The sequence below is a fragment of the Apis mellifera genome, linkage group LG14 (assembly GCF_003254395.2).
Source record: "Apis mellifera strain DH4 linkage group LG14, Amel_HAv3.1, whole genome shotgun sequence".
Taxonomy (NCBI): Eukaryota; Metazoa; Arthropoda; class Insecta; order Hymenoptera; family Apidae; genus Apis; species Apis mellifera.
Window position 1 is genome coordinate 9,757,993 of NC_037651.1, and position 23,785 is coordinate 9,781,777.

General features: G+C 42.9%; 3 protein-coding genes across 5 annotated transcripts; 1 reads left to right on the forward strand and 2 right to left on the reverse strand.

Moving 5' to 3' along the window:
* Positions 1–498: 498 nt before the first annotated feature.
* On the reverse strand, positions 499–2,638 carry LOC113218579. 2 transcript variants are annotated; one of them, XR_003306090.1, is made up of 6 exons: positions 2,385–2,638; positions 1,888–1,922; positions 1,656–1,767; positions 1,502–1,571; positions 1,184–1,386; positions 499–939 (listed from the first exon to the last, which is right to left on the reverse strand). XR_003306090.1 is itself a non-coding variant. In XM_026445194.1 (6 exons), exons 1-6 carry the CDS (start codon positions 2,421–2,423, stop codon positions 869–871), a joined length of 465 nt encoding a protein of 154 aa, XP_026300979.1. In that variant the 5' UTR covers positions 2,424–2,635; the 3' UTR covers positions 499–868. The 2 variants fall into 2 exon arrangements, 1 of the variants encoding a protein (XP_026300979.1); XM_026445194.1 differs by having other exon boundaries at positions 1,249–1,386; positions 2,385–2,635.
* A 297-nt stretch (positions 2,639–2,935) lies between these two features.
* LOC410554 (methylcrotonoyl-CoA carboxylase beta chain, mitochondrial) lies at positions 2,936–6,429 on the forward strand. The gene is made up of 9 exons (XM_394033.6): positions 2,936–3,254; positions 3,666–3,919; positions 3,998–4,269; positions 4,391–4,538; positions 4,617–5,032; positions 5,119–5,253; positions 5,313–5,449; positions 5,523–5,608; positions 5,687–6,429. Exons 1-9 carry the CDS (start codon positions 3,141–3,143, stop codon positions 5,802–5,804), a joined length of 1,680 nt encoding a protein of 559 aa, XP_394033.1. The 5' UTR covers positions 2,936–3,140; the 3' UTR covers positions 5,805–6,429.
* LOC727081 lies at positions 5,981–22,486 on the reverse strand. 2 transcript variants are annotated; one of them, XM_001122795.5, is made up of 8 exons: positions 21,873–22,486; positions 11,565–11,666; positions 11,336–11,445; positions 10,792–10,967; positions 8,191–8,421; positions 7,394–7,541; positions 7,152–7,296; positions 5,981–7,083 (listed from the first exon to the last, which is right to left on the reverse strand). In XM_001122795.5, the coding sequence occupies exons 1-8, from the start codon at positions 21,940–21,942 to the stop codon at positions 6,827–6,829; spliced, it is 1,239 nt and encodes a 412-aa protein (XP_001122795.2). In that variant the 5' UTR covers positions 21,943–22,486; the 3' UTR covers positions 5,981–6,826. The 2 variants fall into 2 exon arrangements, with proteins under 2 accessions (XP_001122795.2, XP_026300723.1); XM_026444938.1 differs by lacking the exon at positions 21,873–22,486 and adding an exon at positions 19,876–20,474.
* Positions 22,487–23,785: the final 1,299 nt, after the last annotated feature.

Consider the following 23,785-nt stretch of genomic DNA (forward strand, 5'->3'; position numbering starts at 1 on the left):
CTCACCGGGATGTTTATTGGCGATCTTATTGAAGCAGTTTTGAAAGACCTCGTAGAGATGCATCGGCTCGTCGTCGCTGGCCGCCATGTTTTCACGAGACAAGAAAACGAGTGGATGTCCGTGGTTGAGGCGAGTGGGCACGGTTTCGCGGTGTGGCCGCGCGTGGAGCCACCCTCCTCCAGAAACGGTCACGCACACTACTGAACCACGCCGCCTCACCGATGCGGCTCTTATAGTCCATCAGTGGCGCCACTCTTCCTTACGTTGTCGCTACGCGGCTACTTTGAATATCATATTTTCCTCATTCGATACCTTCGCAAAAATGTGTTTATCGTTAGATCAAATGGATGAGTAAAAAATTGCTATTGTTATTTTATTGATTCAATAATTAGTTATTTTCATCAATTATAAGAACAAGTAAGATTTACTTGTAATAAAAAATAAAATAATTTTCAATTATAAATTTAAAGATTAGATGATCCATAAAAACCTAAGGAATTCGGGCATTTTGTTACGGTGAAGATTTTTATTCACATGTTGCGAGTACATAATAGATTTCACGTATGAAATACGAATAACTAAATTTATTATTATTGTTGTTGTTGTTGTTATTATTATTCTATATTTCTTTGCGTTTTCACGTTTTGATATATAATGTTATTTGCATGTTTATATATGTTTATATACATAAATTTCTTTCTATTTTGCATTGTTAATCGATATTGAAAATCCTGATATATACAATAAATAAAATAGATTTTAATGTCATGATTATAGATGCGCGTACTTCTTACGAGCTACGAGAGATTCGATAATGAAATCGCGTAATTTTCGACGTATCGAATTTTAGAAACGTCATGTTCTATTTTTAAACTCCAGCAAAATCGGAATTTTGTGGAATCGGATGAGATATGTCCTCGTAATCCTGTCGACCAAAGCCTAGAATAGAAAAACGTTTATGAACGTCTGTCCCCACCCCCGCTAAAAATTATAAATCATATGTACAAAAGACAATAAAACAACATAAAACATTTCAAGATGACTGATACATAAAATTCGTGCATCACAAACGAATCCTTCTCGTGACAAGCATTATGATGAAAAATAAATATTCCTATATCAATAATTTAAAACAATTATGCAATCTAATATGCATATTTGAAAAATGATTTCATGCACCTACTTAAAGCATAATTTTGAAGAAGCAATGCAGGCCTACAAAACATCTGTATCCAATGTATTACTGACCCATTGCAGGATTTGTAGTGAACATTGTGGCTAAACATCCACCTCTTGCTTGGCCTATTCGTAGAAGATATATGCTTGTGATGATGCGAGCAATCATGTTTAAGATCATAATCGCTGCACTAAACTTCTCAGATGCATCTACAAGTTTGTGCGATCAGATAGATACATCTTCTGCATAGGAAGGTTAATCGACAATATAATTTGGAAAATTTTAGGTTAGTTTTCAATTCAATAGTAGATAGCACTAACTTACACGTTGTTGGAAAATAGACTGCTAATGTTACTACATCAAAAAATATGGAAAGTACATTTATAAAAAGTGCCTAAAATATATAATTCTATTACAAACACAACACAATTAAATTAAAATTACATATAGGACATATTTCAATAAACCAAATGCTTACAAATTGTAGAGGTTCATCTGATTCGATATTATGAATAGCCCACAATAAGCAGACGAAGAAAAGGAAATTGTAAAACATTACAGATTTTGGACACCAATGTCCCTGAATGCCCCTAAAAATTTATTGTTTAACTATATAGTACAAATATGACATTCCATACAAGAGTGATTCACAATATGTACTTCTAAAATTATACAGACTAATATACAATAAACAAAAAATTTATTCTTACCATGTTACTAGGACTAAATGAATTGCAAATATCACCTGAAAAAATCCGACAAGATCATAAAAAATGATCTTAAAATGCAAATTAAGTGGATTTTTAAGCAATGATGTTTCGAAAATATATTTGCAATATTGCAAAAATTGTCTTGATACGAGAAATTTGTCAAACAAATTATTCTTTCATTGCCGTGCCCTTGTATAATTATATTTTATTCATTGGAAAACATGCATAGTCGAATGAACTACGCAAAAGCCTTCTTGAAATATAATTATTATTTTAAAGAATTATTCGATATCTGTTCTCATAATTGGACATGAAGATATTTGATAGAAATATTCACCACGGAATCGCGAGAGCCAAAAGCGATAAGCAAAAGGAAGATATAATAAATATATGACGTGCAACGAATTATATTTTTAAAAAAAAAAAAAAAGCAAATAATTCTAGAATAGAATATTCTAAGAAAATGAGCAAAATAACGAAGGTCCAATGAAATTTACCTTTAAGGGATAATGGGATATACTAGACATATCCGGCATTTTTTAACCTTCGAAATTTTTTTCAAACTTGACCTGAAACTATTTCGACTTCTTTGCTTTTACGATAATTATTGTTAATTATTTGTTAATCGAAACACGCCTAATGGTTCACAAATATGTATCAAAATATATTTTTTAAACTTTTTCCTTCGTTCAAACGTTCCATCAATACAACACGAAACGAATACTGCGTATAATACGTCTATAGTGACGTTTATGAAAAGTGTATGATTCAACGCCATCTATGAAGCAAGAGATGAACAAATTATTCGAATTTATTATAAGAATTTAACCTTTTCTTCAATTTTTATTTTATATTTCGATATATTTATAATCAAATTGAAAAAAAAATTTACGATTAACAAAAATTTTGTTTTTCTTTATATTTTATTCTAATTAAAAACAAATAGAGAAATTTAATAATTTTATTTAAGTTCTAACATGTCGATTGACCTTTTGTGATCTGGAAAAAAATTATCTGCTTACAGTTCTTTGATAAATGAATGCTGTGCTGTGCTGCTATTATAGATTACGCCATATACTAAACACACTAGCTGTTGATCTGTGAATAACTTCATTGAGATGATAGTGTCCATAAAATAGAGAAATAATATATGTTATATCGTACAACGTGCTCAAAGTATAGCGAAAAAAGTATAGTTCTTACCTGTATATTGTGATTCGTAAAATTTGAACGAAAGAAGAATCGATAGAAGAATGTTAAGTAAGGGAAATCTTTTTATAAAGAATTTAGGCTGTACCATAAGAACGTTTCACAGTAAAGCAGTTGTTATTGGTAATGTACAAAATACTAAATCTTCGACATATCAGGTTAGAACGATAATATATATATATATATATATCCATTTCATTTATAAGCAAAATATCGCAAGATTAATTCATTAAATCTTTCGTTTTCGATCAATATTACGTTATTGATCTAAAATGAGTTCATGAAATATTGCACAATATTAATGTATATATATCTTTTCCTTCATAAACAAAATAAAACGAAATTGTTCATTTAAATGCATTAAAGCGTAACATACACCTGCGCAATGGATGCCGAACGATTAGGCGCGTATTACAAACACTGTGTATGTTACGCGTGTTGTTTTTCATAGAAAAAAAAAAATGATGAAATCGAATATTTGGAATAAAATAATAATAAATAAAAACGATAATAATAATGATAAATAAAAATGAATAATAGAGATTAAATATGTATAAACAAATTTTTAGGAAAATTACGTTCAAATGGAATGTGCGGTGAATAAGTTGAAAAGCACAGTTCAAAGAATTGTAGAGGGTGGAAAACAAAAGGCGAAAGAGAGGCATATGAAGAAAGGAAAGCTTTTACCACGAGAACGAATTAATACGCTTCTCGATCCGACGTCTCCTTTCCTCGAATTTTCTCAATTGGCTGGTTACGAGTTATACGACAAAGAGGATGTACCAGCTGGTGGAATTATTACCGGTATCGGTAGGATAGAGGGGTAAGTACTGTTTGAATAAAAAAATGATTCGACAAAATATATTTTTTCTTTTTTCAAAGAATATTTCGTTTCGAACAGGACCGAATGCGTAATAATCGCAAATGATGCGACTGTAAAAGGAGGTTCTTATTATCCAATAACGGTAAAGAAGCAATTAAGGGCTCAAGAAATTGCGGAGGAGAATCATTTACCTTGTATATATTTGGTAGATAGCGGTGGTGCCAATTTAACTAAACAAGCTGAAATATTTGCGGATAAAATGCATTTCGGTAGAACTTTCTTTAATCAGGCAAGAATGAGCGCGAAAGGAATCGCGCAGATCGCGGTGGTAATGGGAAGTTGCACAGCAGGTGTCCGATTCTCTTTGATTCATTCTATTTTCGTCACAGGATATTTTTATATCAATTGTTTATCATTCGTCCTATATTCGTCGTGTATCCAATTATCGTCATTTTGATCAATTTATAACAGGTGGTGCATACGTACCGTCAATGGCCGACGAAAATATAATCGTCGGTAAGGAGGGAACCATTTTTTTGGCCGGTCCACCTCTAGTAAAAGCTTCCACGGGCGAAGAAGTCACCGCGAACGAGTTGGGTGGCGCGGATCTTCATTGTCGGTAATCGACACAAAATACATTTCTAACCCGACTTCATTCCTTTCGACGATTTGAGAATATCGGAGAATCGATTTTCAGAATTTCCGGAGTCACCGATCATTACGCCGTGGACGATATTCACGCCTTGTTTCTGACCCGGCAAATTGTCAAGGATTTGAATAGGCAAAGACCGATGCACGTTAACGTGAATAAAAATATAGATATACCGTTACATCCTGTCGACGAAATTTATGGAATAGTCGGGTTGAATTGGAAGCAGACGTACGACGTGAGAGAGGTGATCGCAAGGATCGTCGATGGATCAAAGTTTCGCGAGTTCAAAGCTCAATATGGGGAAACATTGGTCACCGGATTCGCGAATATTTATGGTTACCCTGTGGGGATAATCGCGAATAACGGTATACTGTTCTCGCAAGGCGCGTTGAAGGGTACACATTTCGTGCAGATCTGCGCACAAAGGAAAATACCGCTTATTTTTTTGCAGAATATTACAGGTATCTCTCGTTGCGTAAAATAAAATTGCAGCTTTCCCGCGAACGATTTTACAGCGATTTGTAAAAAAAAAAAAAAAAAATTGCAGGATTTATGGTGGGCAAAGATGCCGAAGCCGGAGGCATTGCCAAAAACGGTGCAAAAATGGTGACTGCCGTTGCTTGTGCCGAAGTGCCTAAAATTACCGTGGTAATCGGTGGCTCGTTCGGTGCAGGGAATTACGGTACGTAATTCGTTACGCTCACTGTTCGAAACGTTCAATTTGATTAAAATTTAACGTAGGTATGTGCGGTCGAGCTTATTCACCGAGGTTTCTCTATACCTGGCCGAATGCCAGGATATCCGTGATGGGTGGGGAACAGGCTGCCAACGTACTGATTCAAATTAACAAGGATCAATACAAACGCGAAGGGAAACGGGTAAATGGCAGATTACGGTCTCGATCTCGATTTCGTTTAAACCAGGTATTTATACAAATTTTCGCTTTTGTAGTGGAGCGTGGAAGAGGAGGAGAAATTGAGGGAACCAATATTGAGGAAATTCGAAGAGGAGAGCAATCCATATTATTGTAGCGCTAGGTAGAATCTATCTCGCATTATTATTAGACTAAGAGACTAGGAAAACGTATTATCCGCGTAAATTATTTTTCTTTTCAGGCTTTGGGACGACGGTGTGATCGACCCCGTTGACACCAGGGTAGTATTGGGTCTCAGTTTGTCAGCGGCGCTCAACGCGCCTATACCGGAAACTAAATTTGGAATTTTCCGGATGTAACAGCGAATATATTCTACAATCTGAGAATTCGTGGCCTGAAATTATGAAAGTACGATCAAATATAACAGTTCCCCGATTATTCTATTCCGATATTTTACGCCAAAGACGTGTAAATATATATTTTTTTATACAACATTGTTCTATCACGTATACACTATTATTGAACATTCGAAATATATAGATAAATTTATATTGTTTCTATGCGTTACTTTTATTAATCTTCTCTTTTCTTCCTAAAGAATAAAGACGCCTCTCCGAATGAAACGCTTACACGATATTCCAACTCTTACACGGTATTAATTTTTTTTTACATATTCGCGTATATTCCCTTATAATTATATTGAGATTACAGCAGCGATTAATCCACTTATAATTGTCTAAAAGTTAAGTCACATCACGTGGTTACAGCTCGTCGCGCGACTAGGTCATCCGACATTCTCCGCTCGCAAAGGCCAATTTTTTTTCCTGGCAGTAATAGCGGCTTTACTTGTTTTATTCGCGGTTACTCGCAGGGGAAACGCAGCTGAAGGGGAACGCGTGGAACAATGCGTGGATTAATAAAAGAGGAGTGAAAAAAATTTGGCGGTCGCAGAGCGGAGAAATTTCTTGAGCACGTGCTATTAATTAATCCAAAAATCTTAGCTCGTTATTTCCCCCATTTTTTTCTTATGATAATCTTCCACAACGTTTTTCTACTTTATCATAACTCGTTCCACTAACACTATCCGAGGTATCGTCCGTTAATAACAAGCTTGGCTTAATTTCGGACAATGTTACTAGAAAGGCGATGCTCGATCGTAAACTCGATCCGAACAAAATGGACGATTCATCGATCAATCTTGCTTCTCCTACGTGGAAGGGGAAAAAAATTATACTAACGTCCGGCAAAGAAATTCGATCCCCATCGGTTTCTTCGCTACGCGCTGGAGAATCCTGGAGCCGGTTCTCAATTCTACTCTCTATTTACAATGAAAAATAAAAAAGAAAAGAAACGATCGTTCGTCCCCCTTCGCGAACCGTTTTTATAAAAATTTGCAGATGCAGAGAAGGAGGAGGGTGAAGGACAAGATGTTGGTCGTCTCGCGGCAGATCGAGGACGAACCGTTCATCTCCGTTTCCGTAACCTTGTACTTGAACTGTTCTTTCACTTCTTGCGCGATGAAAGCTCTCTCCTCCGTCCTGATCGTCGTCGGCCCAGCTTGATCTCTCACCTCCTCCGCGATCACCGCCCTCGCTTTTGTCCTGTTCTTCCCTCTTCTCACGTACAATTCGGACAGTGCTGGAGATCGACGAGAAGAATCTCAAGATTAAACAGATTAAATTTTCGGAAGAAGGTAGAAATCCTACCTTTGTCGATCACCGCGTCCTCCTCGAAGTCAACTTTAATAAGAGCGGACATGGTCACCTCGAAGAGCTTGTTCTTGTCGGTACTCGAGACGTCGATGGCCCTCCTCCTCCTCCCGAATCCAATCTGGCCGTTGCTGCACTCGATCTGAAACAACGTGACGGCGTAAATATCGGCGTAAACGGCGAATATATTTGAACAAGCTTAACGACGCCACGCGTGTAACGCGCCAACATTGACATACCCCTTGGCACTTGTCCAAGCAGACGTTAACAGTGCCACGGAACTGGACGTAAGTGCTTTCTGGAAACTTGAAAGCGCGGAATTTCGCCGTCAAAAAGTCACCGTCCACGGTGTTGAAGTTCTCGAACAGATACGGATCCACCGAGCAACTAGATGCACAAATAATAATTCTTATTCTTATAATATAAATAATAATATTATTTAATTTTATTTATTAAATATTAAATAATAATATTATATTATTCCCTATATCGAGAATTATTATTATTCCTTATATATTATCCTATATCGAGAATTATTATTATTCCTATAATTCTTATTACTCCTTTTATCGAGATCGAAAATTACCATATATATATTATCTATCGAAATCAGCAACTAGATGCACAAATAATAATTTTTATTCTTATAATATAAATAATAATATTATTTAATTTTATTTATTAAATATTAAATAATAATATTATATTATTCCCTACATCGAGAATTATTATTATTCCTATAATTCTTATTACTCCTTTTATCGAAATCGAAAATTACCATATATATATTATTTATCGAAATCAGCAACTAGATGCACAAATAATAATTCTTATTCTTATAATATAAATAATAATATTATTTAATTTTATTTATTAAATATTAAATAATAATATTATATTATTCCCTATATCGAGAATTATTATTCCTTATATATTATCCTATATCGAGAATTCTTATTATTCCTATAATTCTTATTACTCCTTTTATCGAGATCGAGAATTACTATATATATATTATCTATCGAAATCAACTTACCCGTTGATGATAATAGTCTCCTCCTGCGACTTGGTATCCGTGACAAGCATGTAGGTGACCAACAATCCGTAAACGGGCGCGGACCCGTTGTCCAGGAAGATCTCCATCTGCAAAGGCGTGCCGGGGCTGACGTTCAGCTCGCCGGTGACCAGATTTCCCCCTTGCCTCACACCGACCCCCAATATCGGCACGGGCGCCGATTCGGAGATCTCGCCTCTGATGTCGATCACGCTGCGGGATAAAAGCGCGAGCGAGTTAAATCTCGAAGGAAGAAATTCGTCGCGAGACGAGAAATAAATCAGATGGAGAATAGCGCCATCTGGCGGATGGATCGGGAGGGACGTACTCGAGCGTAATTTCCGGGGGGGAAAAAAGTGGCGACACGAAGTATTGAATCGGTCGGCCGAGGGAAAATTAACCCGTTTACAGAAGAAGAGCTAGCTTTATTGCCTATAACGCCAGACCTGGGCCACTTTCGACAGTCATCGAATCTTGCCTCGATCGACCTGAATCGTCTCGAAGATCGCTTCTGCCGACTCATCCGTCGTTTCCGTGAAACAACGTAGATCTACGATTCTCTCCATGTACGAGCCACGAACGGTACCACTAAACACGAACGACGATAATGATGATGATGATGATGATGATGATGAAAAAAGAAAAGGAAGAAAAGAAGGGGAAAAAAAGTAGGGACGACGATAAAGTTTCCGTTCGAACGTCGCTTCGATTGTTTTTATCGTAATTGCAACTCGCATCTGTCGGACGGATCGAATCGAAGAATCGAGGAAATATCCGTGGAATTTTCGTGTACGATGATCCCTGGATTCGCGGGCGGCCGAATGCGATCGGGCAAGCACGCAATTCCATCGACTTCTCGGAAGGAGGGAACAGTTATCAAGATCGAGAAAGAATTTTCCCGCGTGTATCTCGCCTCGACCCCGGGGATCGAACAGGCGAGATAACCACGTGATAATTCAACAATAAGGATTTTACGGCTTCCTGGTTGGGAAGGCGACATCGACAATCTTCCTCTTGTCCCCCATCCTTCCTCCGTCCATCCTTCGTACGATTCGCGCAATACCGAGCTACGATCGATTAGTGTCAATAAATTAGCGACGGGAGAAAAATTGCGCGCGTGTACGGTTGGCAGGCTGCCGGGGATAGTAAGTGTGGAGCAGGGAAAGAATGTCAACCGGCTAAGTCTAAGAACTTTCATTCGCGAAAAGTAGTTAGTTGGGAAAAAGAATCACTCTTGACGTACGTCTAACTCGTCGCTCGTGCTTAAAATTTTCTTCTTTCGCCATCTGTTCGTTTCAGACTGAGATAAATATAGGGAAGTTGTAAACACGCGAAATAAACTTGATAATTGAAATTCGCTACGGAAGAAAAAATTCATCAATTTAGTATTTTATGTATATATATATATAAATATATATATTTGATCTGTTTAAAAAAAAAAAAAATTGTAACCTCGAAACCGTTTCGAAGAGATCGTTAGCAACTCTTAAGCGACGTATTTACGTATCACCGGGTGAATAAAAGAAGATTCTCGTTGGATGCTCGCCCGCTAGAAACGTTTTACGCGAGGAGAACGCGACCGGAGAATACGAATGGCTCGCAAAGTGAGTTTTATCGAGCGAGCGGCAGGAGGGAGAAGGGGGAGGAGGAGGAGGAGGAGGTGGAGGGAATGGGGAAGGGGGAGACTCTGTGACGCGATGTATACGAGGCTAAAATTACATTTCAGGTTTTCCAGCACCTGCGCGTATAGCCTCGACAAATAAATGGAACGTGGAATCATGAATCAAACTCCGGTGATCAGCGACAAAACGTTCATCTTCGTTTCAGATCGCTCGTTTGCATCGGAGGAAGTCGATACTCGGATTTTTATTCCCTCCTCCCTCTTTCTAATTCGAAATCGGAGGTTTATTCTCGATACGTCGAGCGAAAAAAATATACAATTTACAATTTCAATCTCGCGGAAAGCTCGGTCTTGTTTCGATTAAAGTAAACAACATTTTGCTCGATAATAAGGACGAAGCGGGATAATTAGCACGCAGATTAAACTCATCTCGTTTTATTCATTGCTCGCATAAATCGGGACTGTTTTAATTAATCAAGTTTACACAGCCACCGTTGTACCGTTGAAATTGATTACGCGATCGTTGCTTATGGAATAAAATTATTTCGCCGCGTTCGTTCGCTTGGAAAGTTTCGAAGATCGTTAGAAAAAAAAAAAAAAAAAATATCGAAAAGCGTAACGCTTCCAACATAGAGTACATAGATAATGGATGAAAGTTTGAAAGATAATTTTAGCCGTTATTTCTTGGCGCTAGTCGTAGAACGTATTAGAGACGCTGGGTTGTCCTTGATGATGAGAATACGCGAGCGTTGCGCGGAGTGGACGACGATCGTTCGAGCACGTTGAACAGCTGTTGGAATCGCGATGGCGAATAACGCGAAATCGAAACAGTGGTTCTCGACTCTGCGAGAACCATCTATCGGTCTACCAAGGGAAGTGAATCGAGGGAAAAGTGCGAACAGATAAAAAAAAAGAGAGAAGATAAGACGGAAACTGAATATTAAGGTAAAATATGAACTCACTCGGGTTCCTGGAAACCTGCTGGTAGAACGCTCCTGCGAACCACGGTGTGATTGGCTGCGATCGAGATTCCAGGTTTCACAACGACCTCGGTGATAACACATTTTACGGTGAACGTGTGCTTGCTGGAATCCGCGAGCTCCTCCACTATTATCCGATGAAAGTACACCTTCTGACCCTGTATATCACACATATATCTATAATTTTGCTCGAATCCATGGGATTCCTTCCCATCGATCGAAACAATAACGAAGGCCGAGCCGACGTAACAACTTATCGCTATTCCCGCGTCGATTTTCATTCTTCTCTTTTCTGTTCATAGATTCGACGCTCTTTCTTTATACATACACACACTCTCTCTCTCTCTCTTTCTACGCTTATTTCAATTTCAACCAAGAATACGAGGATCGATCGATTTCCTCCATTTCCATTTTCAATTCGATTCGATCCAATTTTCGATAAGATCGTTAGATCAAATTATTCGAGCGTTTAACTTATTATAACAAGAAACGATAGTTTTATTCGTTGATCGTAATTATGGCTTACCGTGACTTTGTTAACGACCCTCGTGATGCCGCATCGCAACATGTCCTCTTCTAGGAGAGGTAATCGGAACGTGGCGACACCGTTGCTAAGCCGAGGTTTGCAAGCTTCGTCTGCAAGAGGAAGATACGTTCCACCGTGTAAAATACGGCACGTGTACCACCGCTTCCCGCTTCTATATCTCGCGACTACGCGCGTATCTTGCGAATACACGAAACGAATCGATCTTTACCTGGAAAGTCTTTCATTTGTTGCAGATATATCCTCGCTTGTGGGCTGCTCCTTACGATGTCGACTTCCATCCACTGCTCGGAACATCTCACTTTGCTCTGCACTGGAAATCGGAAACGAAAATTCAAACGCCCCGTCAAAATGTCGATCGAACGCCTGTCTCCGAAATGTCGATCGAACGTGCACTCGGACGCGTCGTTTTCGACTAAAAAGAGAAATGGAAGGGGAAGACGGTTGGGTTAGGGGGAGGGATGGGCGGAGGGATGCGGGGAAAAAGAGAGGTACGACGCGGCCGCAAACTAACTTGCCAGTATACCACGGTAATTGCCCCATAAAGTCGTAAACGTCTCTCGACCTTGAAATGCGAGCAAACCGACATCGCGCGCTCGAGAAACACCACCGCGCACCACCGATGCGCATCCCCCGAGCCTCGCCTCTGTTCCTTTCGCGGAACAACTATAGATACTTTCACCGTTCGCGAGTAAAAACCCGTATATACACCGAAACCACCGATTTCATATTATCCTCCCTGCGAGAAAAACCTTTCATCCGGTTATGAGAAACGAAATTGCTTCCTCCCGGGATAATTGAATTTTCAACCATATATTATCGTACCACAAACAAACGCATTACAACCTTACTTTCCCATGTTCGATCGCGCTCGATCGGTAAATCGATCGAGACAGATTTTTCGTTAAGATGAACGGAAAAATTTTCGATAATCCCACGCTCGATACGCAATTCTGACTCGTTGATCTCGAAAACGAACGCTCGATGACTAATTACGAGAAATTTAGCGAATTCTTATTATCCAAAGATGATGATTCGATACAATTAATGATTGTCACCGCTCGTTCATTTCTACCGCGTTTCGAGTAATAGAAATTTCTAACGAGAAAAATATTTTTCGCTCTCGACTCTTCGCCTCGTCTCTGAATTCTGGCGCGATTCGAACATCGAAACGAGCTTATCCGCACAATTTGTGTCCTCGCGTTTATCCACGGTTTCCGTGCATCCATCAGGTTGCGATTAACGCGCAAATTACGTGACTGCACGGTGTGTGTCACTTTCAAATAGCCCCAGGGTTGGTGGTCTTTTCCATTAGCGAGTTTAAAGCGGTTCCCCGCAGCCGGTGCAACCACCTGTGCGATCCTCGAGCAGCCATCTCTCGACAAAGGTCCGTGACCTTATACTTTTTCTTTCTTCTTTCGTTCCTTCCTCCTCCCTTTTTCTCATTTTCGCTACGTTTTCGCTTTATCTCCTTCCCTCCTTTCTTCCCCTATACCTCTCTCTTCGCCTCTTCTTCCAGCTATCACTTCTCCTCATCGAGATTTGTCATTTGCTCGACGTTCCTTTCTTGTTTTTTTTCTCAAAATCTCGTCCATCGTATTTCTTCCTTTCTTTCCTTTCTTTTCTTTTCCAGAACTTGGTTCGATTCGGACACTCGACCCATTGTCTCGGTGTGTATATATTTACATATGCCGTAGATAGGGATCCGATTTCCATTAACCGGTAATCGTTTCGCCCGAAACGCCGCCGGAATTCTCCGTTCCGGGAACGGATTCTCGACGCCGTTACAGGGATTACGTGACCCTTGTACCTTTCCCCTTTATTATTATTCTTCCCGAGTTCCCTTCCTTCCTTCCTTTATCTCTTCCTTCCTTTAAACGCGTATCTCTCGATTCCCTTTCTACTTTATCTCTTTCTTCCTTTTTCCTCTCTTTTTTCTTTCTCTTTTCACTTCGTGCTTCCTCTCCTCCGCCCCACCTTCCTCGCCTCGCCTCGCGATTAAGATCTCGGGAAAGTTTACAATGCGAAGTTTCCAAAGCCCGACCTTTGCCCTCCCACGGTTTCCCTTACGACCATTTATTTTATGTTTGCTGCTCGCTAATTGCCGCGCGGTCTCTCCTCCCTTTCCATCCGCTCGATTCGTTCAATATCATTTAGATATTATCTAAAGGCTCTTCTCGAAAAAATGAATCGAAATACTCGCCGATACCTCACCTATCCCTTTCTTTTCCTTCCCCGCGTCTCGCGTGATTCTCGTGCCGAAGCTTCTCTCTTCCGATCTCCGTCTCTCTCTCTCTCTCTCCTCTCTTCCTCCCCTTTCTCACACCGAGGCAAAGCCGAGCGAGAAGAAATTGATGTAAATTACTGGAAACGCAGGGATCCTCGGAGAAATTACAATAATCTCGGCCTGTTGTATGACCTCGGTGTTAAGGGGAACGAGGCGTAATTACGCGTCATCGCGCCAAGCGATCACCTGCGTGCCAAGGATCAAGGACAAGTGTATCCTAGTGGATAGACGGATGGACGGACAGACGTAATCGCACGAAATTGATTCGTATCGCTTGTTCCTCCCTTCTCCCTCTTGTCGATGGAACACCACAGGGTAGAACGTCGTCCATCCGTAATCGTCGTTTGTCCGCGGAACAGTCCCTGAATAATTTATGGGGAAGGGAATCGCTGTGCGTGTATACGGACGACGTATCCTCAGAATCGAGAGTAATTCGCGAGGCGGCCGTGAAATTCTCGACGAGGAATTTCTCTCCCGTTCGACCCCGTTTTTCCGCGTAAGGCAGCGGCGACAGCTACGCGAAAGGGGTTGGAAATCCGGTGCGCGCCGGGTGTGATTAACATTCACGTCCACGCCGTGTTAACTGTACAATGAGGGAACCGAGAACACTGTGGGCAGAGTGAAATACTCGGAAATACTCTGCGTTTAAACTGGTCGATCGAACGGGACGACGGGAAGGAATCGAACGTACGTAGGCGTCTGTTCTTCTCCATCATGTATGTGTATGTTTGTAAGTGTGCGTGTACTGTCAAGTTTTTACTTACGTTGCGTCTAAAATTGTCTACGAGAAACGAAAAGAAAGAAAAAAAAAGGAAAACTGCACACGATAATCCAATCCGCTGTGCACGAGTTACAGTATATATCGAGTTATGTATTTTTTTGTAATTACGATCGTTTTTATCCGAAGGAATCGATCGATAGCTTCGCCTTTCCGCATCGTGTTGGAATAACCAACCGTCGTTGTAGCGTTGAAATTGCTTCGAACGATGGGAGAGGATGGGGGATGCATATAGAGAGAGAGAGAGAGAGAGAGAAATCACTTTTGAGAACGTCATTACTAAAGCTACCAACGACAAAGACGACTGCTTTGGTAGCAAACCGAACTTTGATACGATATCGAGCAGAAGATACCATCATTTTCGAGATCGAGATTCCTTCGAGTTTTTTACGACTTCCGGTTGCAAGCATCGCCGGCAAATCGATTTGCTTTCCGAGTTACGACAAGTAACAAGTTGCCTGTTGTACGAGTGTCGAGAACGTGTTATAATATCAGATATTGTTGGAAGAAAACTTTAGGCGCGATCTCGATATATAACCGTTAAAAAAAAGTAATAAAATACGCGCGATAAAATCGTTTTATTAATTTTCAAAGGAATCCGCTTCGATGACCTTTGGTTAAAAAAAAAAAAGAAAGAAGGAAAAAGAAAGGACGATTAATTAAACGTGGACGCCCACGTTTTTGCCAGTTATGCAAATAAATTCGCCACACGCGTCTCACCAACGAGCGACAGCGCAACCTCGGTAATTCAAACGTCACCACTGTACATAATTCAATTACTCCCCGTTGTCGTTCCCCGATCTCCACGCGCCGACGCATGCTTATTTTCCCCTTTAACTATATAACAGCCGTTGCGCACCACCACTTCGAGCGAAAGAAAGAAAGAAAGGAAAGAAGTGAAAAGAAGAGAAAAGAAAAGAAGAGAAGAGAGGAGAGAGAGAGAAAAAATTGCCACCGCAATCCTCGTCCAAGGATCCGCTTAAGGATTAACCGTTGCGAATGATCGCAGCTGCCATCTCTCCTCTTCCATTTCCTTCCTTCTCTATTTTTCTCTCTCTCTCTCTCTCTTATATATCCTCCTCAACCGAGATAAGAGTCGGATCCCGATACGACGAGGCCGGGCGAAGAGTCGGCGGTGTTGCCGGTGGCGTTGCGCGGGGCGCGTGCAACAGGATCGAAAGTTGTAAGTAATCGATGGCGAAGGGGGCAGCAGGCTGGCTGGCCGCGAGAGTGATAAAAGAGGAGCGGGGCTCGGTAACGGTGATTTCATTCCGGTTCCTTTGGCCACGCCGCTTTCCACGTCGCATCGGCCCGATTATAACCGTTGCCAGCGGTAAATCACCGATCGGATCGTTAAGCGGTGGACTCGATTGGATAGGATCCGTATCTCTTCCCCCCTCCCCTCTCCTTATCTTCTTTGTATCGGATCGAGATCTAAATTTCTCGTCCCTTTCGATCGATAGAGCGAATGAAAATATCAGACCGGTTTCGAGAAGCTGACGGATTCCCTCTTAATTCGAAGATGGTGGTGATTTCTCCGCTCGATAATACGATATAATCGCTCGTATTCGAATTCGTATATATATATATATATATATATTATCACTGTGCTCGCTCCGCGCGAAAGCGATCGATCGTGCATCGCGTACCAAGCTCGGCCATTTTACGAACGCGAGCAACGAGGAGAAATCGAAGAGGAGAGGAATGGAATACAGACGAGAGTTTCTTTATCGTCGAAATCCTTCGAATATTTGAGTACAATCGATGGTTTTCCATCGGTGGAAGGGATTCTGGAGAGGGGAGGAGGTGTCGATTTCCTTCCACGATTCGAAGAAATAATCGTGGAGGAGCGGGGAGGATGCAAATGAGCCGCGATAGAGCCGGTCACGAAACGCACAGGGACACAGGGAGCAAGGTGCATCGCGCGCGCCAAATGCAGAATGAATAATTTATCATGGCGGCGATCCGTGCACAAATTATGCGCGTAGCCAACGATTACCGTTATGCACATTTTCGGTAATCTCGACAACGATTAAATCGACGGGCATCGTCTTCTCGACCACTGCCGGCCGACACCGCTGCCGCTCGATTATTCCAACAATTTTACGCCTCGAGTCGCCGGTGCATAAAACGTTCACACGCGTCGTTACGCGGCAGTTCGACGCGCATAATATAGATTCTCATTTTTCCCGATTCTCCCGTATTCCGATCGTCTATACGTATATTTTTCGTCGTCAAGTTTTCTCCATTCATTCCGTGCCGAGAGAACGAATTTCATTTTTCCTCCCCTCCTTCCTTTACCCGCGAATAGAAAGAGAAAAGGCAGATCGTATCGATACAAGTTTCTCTCCGATCGCGAACAATTTATACCAGGAAGAAAGAGATCTCTTTGTCATTCGAAAGAGGATGCCCCGTATCGTCATCGACCGACGGTCGAGATATCGAATCGGGTTGAATCTCTATCCCCCAGGGGGACTTCCGGCACGCTTTATTATCCAGACGTTGTACCGCTCCCGACCCGAGCACGGAATACATTTTCCAGAGGATACTCGCGCGCTTATCTGATCACGGGATTTAATTGTTTCCGCGAGTCCGTCCTTTCCTTTCTTGGACGTCCCCCCTTTTCCCTTTTCCAAGGGAATCCTCGCGTTTCGATTCGAGCGAATATTCCAAATATGCGTTTGAAGAAACGAGCTCGATCCATCATTCGAGTATCGAATGTTACGAGAGAAAGGGAGAAAGAAAGAAGAAACGCATCGGCGGGCGTTTTTTCTTTTAATTTCTATCCTTAATTCGAGCCGCGCATTCGAGTCGCGGCAATCATTGCGGCACGAGTTTCACGAGTTAAACGAGTCTCCGACCAGAATGTTGGAACGTTGGCGCAGATTTATTGGCCACGATAGGGGGAGATCATTGCGCAGAACAGTGGAATTTTCTAGGGAGTGAGACACGCACGAATGATGCTCGTCTGGGAACCATATATACGCGCGATTCATTCCCGATAACACGCTCGGCAACCTCGGGCAAAAGCGTGGCGATGTATATTCGACACGCTTCTCTCTCTCTCTCTCTCCGACTTTTTAATCCTTATCGAATGCTCCCCGTCTCGTAACCTCTCTCCACCTACTCGATTTCTCGCTCGGGAATCGGTCAACGTCACGCTCGCCGATTCGGTTAATTGCCGTCCGCAATAAATTAGAAACGAACGCTCGAATTCTCGTCTCGATCGATCGGTACGCGCGATTCGACTCGACTTCGAAACGCCTCGAATCGCGTGGCCGAGTTGTTTTTGTTTGGCAACGTCTTCGCCATCGCCTTCTCTTTTTTGCAAGGGGGACAAAAAAAAGTAAACAAAAGGCTCTCTCGCTTTGCTCGAGATATAATACTCCCCACCTCTCGCCTCCCCACTCCTCTAATGGATTGCTGCGCGAGGAACCGTCCTCGCACGCAGAAAACTTTCGTCAGCGTTTCTATCTTTACATCATTACGATCGCCTATTCCGCTCAACGTTATGCCACTTCCTTTCGAACGCCTGCGGTAATTATCACGTTCGTTAGCATTAATTCTTCGTTAATCTCGAATTTCATCGTAAAGTTTGCGTTTAAGGTGATCCCTAACTAGTAGGTAATACACTCCTTGCCAATTTTATTAACGTTTCCTCGATACGTAAAATACACCATTTATCCCGGGGTTTCGTTACACGCTCGTTTGCTCGTTTAAATCGTAGAAATCGATAAGCCTATCCTTCCTCTTTCTCTCTCGGAACATTCTCTCCCTTTCTCTCTCTCTCCATCGAAAGATCAAATCCTTTGAAACGTCTCGAACGGAATCGCGATTGTTCCCCGCTCGGGAATGGGAATGTCTCGTTTATCATCGACGAATCGCGAATGAATGACCGGCGAACAATTTCGAGGAGTGAAAGAAAATCGAGGAATGAAAGAAAAAGGCGACGCGCGAGCGCAGAGGAGTGATTAACGAGGGAACAAGCTTCGGGTTCACGACGAAGCGGGCGCGTGTAACGTTAGACCGGTCGAAAAGGTCAGAAGGCCGAAGAGATCGAGTGTCTATAATGGACGATATCGACGAAGGGAAGCCGATTCGGGAGGAGAGAACGACTCGCGCAAGTGGAACGGTTGAAGAGAGACAAGAAGAGAGGGAGAAGAAAGAACAACGCAACGAAAAATTCACCACGCTTCTGCGAAAATTGCTAGTTTATTGCACACAACCAGGACGAGACCATCTTGGAAATTACGTCCCAGATGCGTAAATCCGGTAGGTGGAAATCCTTGAAGCCGAACTACTGAACTCGTCTCGTCGTTGCGTTTCACCTCCTCGTTGCAAGTATGGAAAAGAAAAAAAAAGGTGGAACGAAATGAAATTCGATTCGATTCTAGAGGGAGGGGAGGGGAGGCGAGAGGAGGCGCGAGATATGGACACAAGCGAGGCGTCGTATTATTCGCAACGTAGAAGGTATTAGGCCGCGTGAAACGGAGGCGAGGCAACCAATCTTTACGACGCATTCGTTCCCGTGAAGCTTATGCTCGTATAAGAGAGCCGAAGCGGAGGAATTCGCCCGTGGGTGCTCCCGTCTGTCCTTCGTCTCCGCACGCACAGCCGACGAGTAGTGCCCACGCAGTGACGGTGACACGCGTGCACCAACGCGAGTGGTTCGACCGGTATCCGCCATATTTGGCTGGTCGAACGGCCGCGTGAACTACGGAGACGTAGAAATCCACCAGAAGGGAAGAGGTCACCGATGCCGTATCCAAGGCGTAAATAAAAGGAGAACGAGAGAGAGAGAGAGAGAGAGAGAAAAGGCTTTCGACCGAAACGTCTCGTAGAGATATCGCGTGAATTATAACTGAGCGAGGGTCGTAAATAAATCACGGGAAGGTGAAGTGAGGTAGTTTGACCCGTGATAAAAAATTATCTTCGTCCAACAAGATTGCCGTTTTGTTACCACCTATCGATAATTATCTTCTATATTTAGATGCATTTAAAGCCAGAGGCGCGAAACAACGAAATTGCCTTCTCGCTCCACGGAATTTCCACGATCTTTCTTTCTTCCTTCCTTCGTTAACGAGCATCTCTTAGGAGGCGGGTGTTTTCTCGTTAAAGAATGGCAAAGTGAAAAATGGACGGCACGAATCACGGATACGCGAGGAAAAAAAGAAGATCGAACGATTGTTCAATCGATGCTTGGATCGAGGAAGGGATAAATTATCATCGATCTAATTTCGATCGGATCCTGATAAAGGAGAGATCGAGTTTCTGTAATCCACCGATATAATCCTCCCGATTCGAAACACATTTTTCGCACAAACACTTTGCGATCTTTCGTTCCTCTTCCACTCCCCCTCCATTCTCGGGGAGGGAAGAAAAATGGAAGGAAAATGGATTGGACGGGGTAGGTAGATCGGTCCGCTGAAAACCGGAGTACCGGAGTACCCTTTTTACCCTTTTCTCTCGGCACTGTTGCGGCCGATGTCCAACGTCCGTGCAGATTGGCAACCGGTTTTCCTATGGCCTCTCCCAACCGATTCCTCACTCCCACTCTCACACTCCCACCACCCGATTCCCATTCCAACAAACCTCTCTCCCCTCCTCCTCCTCCTCCTCTCGCATTCTCCGCGCCCTCCTTCCTCCTTGAGGAGGGCCGCCGCGTTATTCCATCTTCTCCCTTTCTTTCCACTCTTCTTTCTCTCCGCGTCGTCCTTTTCCTCCCCGCTCTTTCACCCGGTGATCTTATCTTTCGGAGGAAAAGCAAACGCCGGACGTTACGCGACCGACATCGCCAATTTCCCCCCCTCCTCCCGCGAAAAAACTTGGAAGCGAATTCACACACGCATGCGCGCAACACATATCGACGACGGCGACACAGGCGACACATACTTATTTTGCATACAAAGCGATACGCACTCTCTCGCGATCGAACGCGTTCCAATCGCGTGAAATATCTTTCTTGAAATCGCGAGAATCGCGATTACCTTCTACCCGCAAAAGGGGATCCTCCTTTTAGGATTCCAGGATTATCGATCTGATCGAAAAGATTCTCGATCGCTATCCCTATAGCTTTTCGCTTTCTCCCGGTAAAATCAACGCGATTATTGTTGTTGTTTCATCCGTTGGCTGTTTCCTACCTCGATCGACGCTTTTTCATTTCCTCGTTCGTTGAGAGGGGAGGGGGGACGATCGTATCGAGCCGAGGACAACGAATCGCGCGTTTTACTTTTCTTTTTTTTCCACTGGCGAAGTATGCAGTTTATATATCCTTTAACCACTTTTAGCTGGCTTCTCGCAACAACCGCGGGATTTACAACTCGGGTGAATTCCGCGGATACCGATTCAAGAGAAGGATAAGAAGCACCTGTCGCACGATCGAACCGTTTGAGAGAACGGAAGCAGCAAAAGGGGGGAACGAAGAAGATAAGGGTTAAAAACGGGGGAGAGGCGGATACGAATAATTCTAAACGCTCCATTATTTTTTCTTCTTTCCAGGAGAAATATATGTGTGTATATATGAAAGAGCAAACGAAAAGACGCGAGAAGAACGGAACCAAGGCAAGGAGTCGGAACGTAATTCGAAGCGTGGAAAATCACTTTCCTCCTCGCGTTCCCTTTCTTTCTCTCCGCGGAAAGAATCGCGAGCCAGACGTTCCAAGAGAATTTGATGAGATTCGATCGATAAACGATTCGTATTATAACCAACTCGTTTTTAATCAGGAATCTTCTTTCGATTGAATCAATATCCGATAAGATTAATTTTTCACCGAAGGAAATTAAAAAATAATTTTCAAACTTTCGTCGTTGAATCGAAATGTATACGACGGTCTGCTGTGTATGAGTTACGAGAAACGAAGAGAAGGAGAAGGAGAAGGAGGAGGAGAAGGAGGAGAAGGAGGAGGAGAAGAAGGATCGCGTGATTCATCGGACAACATCATTGTTGCGCTCGTAAATCACCGCGCAATTATTAACGTTCTTACGCAATTTTCCAACTCTTTTTCCATCTTCCGTGGATCCCGTTTTCGCACAGAGATTCCGATAAAGGGAGAAAAATTCGCGATCTAAAAATATATACACGTCGGTTGAATCGAATCGCAACGCGATTAAAAATAGTTTCTCACTTGGCGCTTCATTTCCGTCAACGAAACAGTGCAATTACTGTGTAATCACTAGGGGAATTTACTACGGGTTTATTGTATACGAGTTCGCACAATATTAACTCCTCATTTTGCTCGGGAGGAGGAAAGAAACTATTTCGATTCGGGAGTTGAGGAAGATCGGACGAGAGAGAGAGAGAGAGAGAGAGAGACGGAGAGAATCGAGGCGCATCGAGGTCGTCGCGTAGAGTGAACGTCCGTCGGCCTTGAGCCACGCATCCATCGTCCACGTGACGTGTCGTCGAACGAGAGCCGAGAAGTGTCGAAATTCGGAGGGATTCGCGTTTTGCTCACCGTTCGCCCCTGCAACGCCGAAAATGTATATCCACCACAGGAGCAGTCTTCGTGGTCCGGTCTCCATCATCGACTTATAATAATCGGCCGACGATCCTCCAAAATCGATCCTTCGAGGAGGCGAAGGATATTATTATTCGGTGAGATGTCTCGAGGAAGAAAGAGAGAGAGAAAGGAAGGAAGGAAGGAAGGAAAGAAAGGAAAGAAGGAAGGAAGAAAGGAAAGAAGGGAGAAAGGAAGAAAGGAAGAAAGGAAGAAAAAAAGGGGGAAGAACGGTTTAACCGTGGAAAACTCTCATTTATATTTGATCGTCCTCCCTTCTCCTCGAGGATCGAGATTTATTATCGCGCTCGTTCCACTCGCGTTCCACTTCTCCCGCAACTTTTCGTTTCGATTTCGACTCACTGCACAACTCGGATACACAACTCGTTACTGGAAAAGAAAAAGGGAGAGAGAGAGAAAGAAAGAGGGAAAAAAGACGATCGGTGGACGATTGGATGGACAATCTCCAGTCGGAGAGGTGTTCTCCGGCCAAGAACGCGAGAGGCACTGACGGGCCCGGCGACTGGCGGGAGAGTTCGAACCGCGCACACCGACGCACACAGGACCCAGAGACGTGGACGCGGAACGGGGCAACATCTTTTTAACGGCGCGCACGTGAGATCCATAGTCCGTAGCCGTGGCGCGCTACCTCGTGCGCCACCATTTTTCCCAACCGCTCCGCTCCCTATCCTTGTCTGTCCACGTCCTTATCCACGAGATTCCAATTCGTTCCCTCGCGATCGATCCCGAAACGAAACTTCGCCACGGTGGAGAAAGAGATGTAAAGAAAAGAAGGAAGAGATCGTTCCTTCCTCCCACGGGTCCCTTGTTAACGAGGCTATTTACGAAATGGCAGGCTACGAAACTGTACGCCTTTTCGAAAGGTTCCTCCTTCTCCTCCTCCTTCTCCAGGATTGCAACCTTTTTATTATCTTGTATAGGGGAGGAAGGGAAGGTGGTCTGGCTGTAGGCGTGCAACTCGAGAGGAGAGGGAAGGGCGCTGGGCCTTACATGGATCTGGTGTGAGTCACTGCCCAAAGTGGACTATGTAAATGTGTTTGGCTCGAAGAAACTGGTCGATCGTTTATCACGAATGAATCTTTCACGAGCTTCGCTCTTTTTCGACTTCTATTTTTAGTATACTATATTATATAGTATACTATAATATACATATATATATATATATGTGTGTGTGTGCATAACTAGCTCAGGTCTCGTTCGTCGATACCGAAGTGGAATAAATAACTGGAATACATCGATAGATCGTGGGGCGAACGTTGGTCCCCCCCGTGATTTATATATACACAGGCATAGCCGGATCGATCGATAATTAATTATCGCATTAACCGTGAGAGTTAAGTGGAGAGAGGAGGGGGAAGCTCGTATCGATCGAGGAGAAAGGAAGGATGAAAGGACGTGCACGTTTATTCAGGCGAAACAACAGCCTTGGGGCACTTATGGTCGAAGCTGGACAAAAACGGATGTCTGTCTTTGATAGACACTGCCGTTCGTGGCTGCTCGTGCACGATCGTGCACGCTCGTGTACGGTACTTGGACGAGCCACGCCATTCCACGCCGGCCCTCGAGGTGAAAGTGTCCAAGGATTTCGTAACGAGCGACCGATTGCGATTACGCTCGCCACGAGAAATCGTTTGCCTCTTTAACGAACGCTACTAAGCTTCCATCTCTAATTGGAACTCCTTCTTCTCGCCCTTCTCCTTGTTTCGGAAAAAATTCGACAATCAATACGATCTCTAGCGAAACTATACTTATTTTTCTGCCGATTCGTGCTAATCTCTTCTTAAGGGATCCCAAATAATAACACGATTTAAAGGGAAGAGAAAGAAGCTTCTCTCTCCTTGAAAATCCTG

Coding starts and splice junctions, on each gene's coding strand:
- LOC113218579 (XM_026445194.1), bottom strand. CDS start 2,423: ATGCCGGATATGTCTAGTATATCCCATTATCCCTTAAAG. Junction 1,572..1,655: donor CAGATGAACCTCTACAATTT/GTAAGCATTTGG, acceptor TATATATTTTAG/GCACTTTTTATAAATGTACT. Junction 1,387..1,501: donor AGTCTATTTTCCAACAACGT/GTAAGTTAGTGC, acceptor ACAAACTTGTAG/ATGCATCTGAGAAGTTTAGT.
- LOC410554 (XM_394033.6), top strand. CDS start 3,141: ATGTTAAGTAAGGGAAATCTTTTTATAAAGAATTTAGGCTGTACCATA. Junction 3,255..3,665: donor CTAAATCTTCGACATATCAG/GTTAGAACGATA, acceptor ACAAATTTTTAG/GAAAATTACGTTCAAATGGA. Junction 5,609..5,686: donor CCATATTATTGTAGCGCTAG/GTAGAATCTATC, acceptor TTTTCTTTTCAG/GCTTTGGGACGACGGTGTGA.
- LOC727081 (XM_026444938.1), bottom strand. CDS start 20,308: ATGTGTCGCCTGTGTCGCCGTCGTCGATATGTGTTGCGCGCATGCGTG. Junction 11,446..11,564: donor ACAAATGAAAGACTTTCCAG/GTAAAGATCGAT, acceptor TTCCTCTTGCAG/ACGAAGCTTGCAAACCTCGG. Junction 7,084..7,151: donor GGACGCGGTGATCGACAAAG/GTAGGATTTCTA, acceptor GTCGATCTCCAG/CACTGTCCGAATTGTACGTG.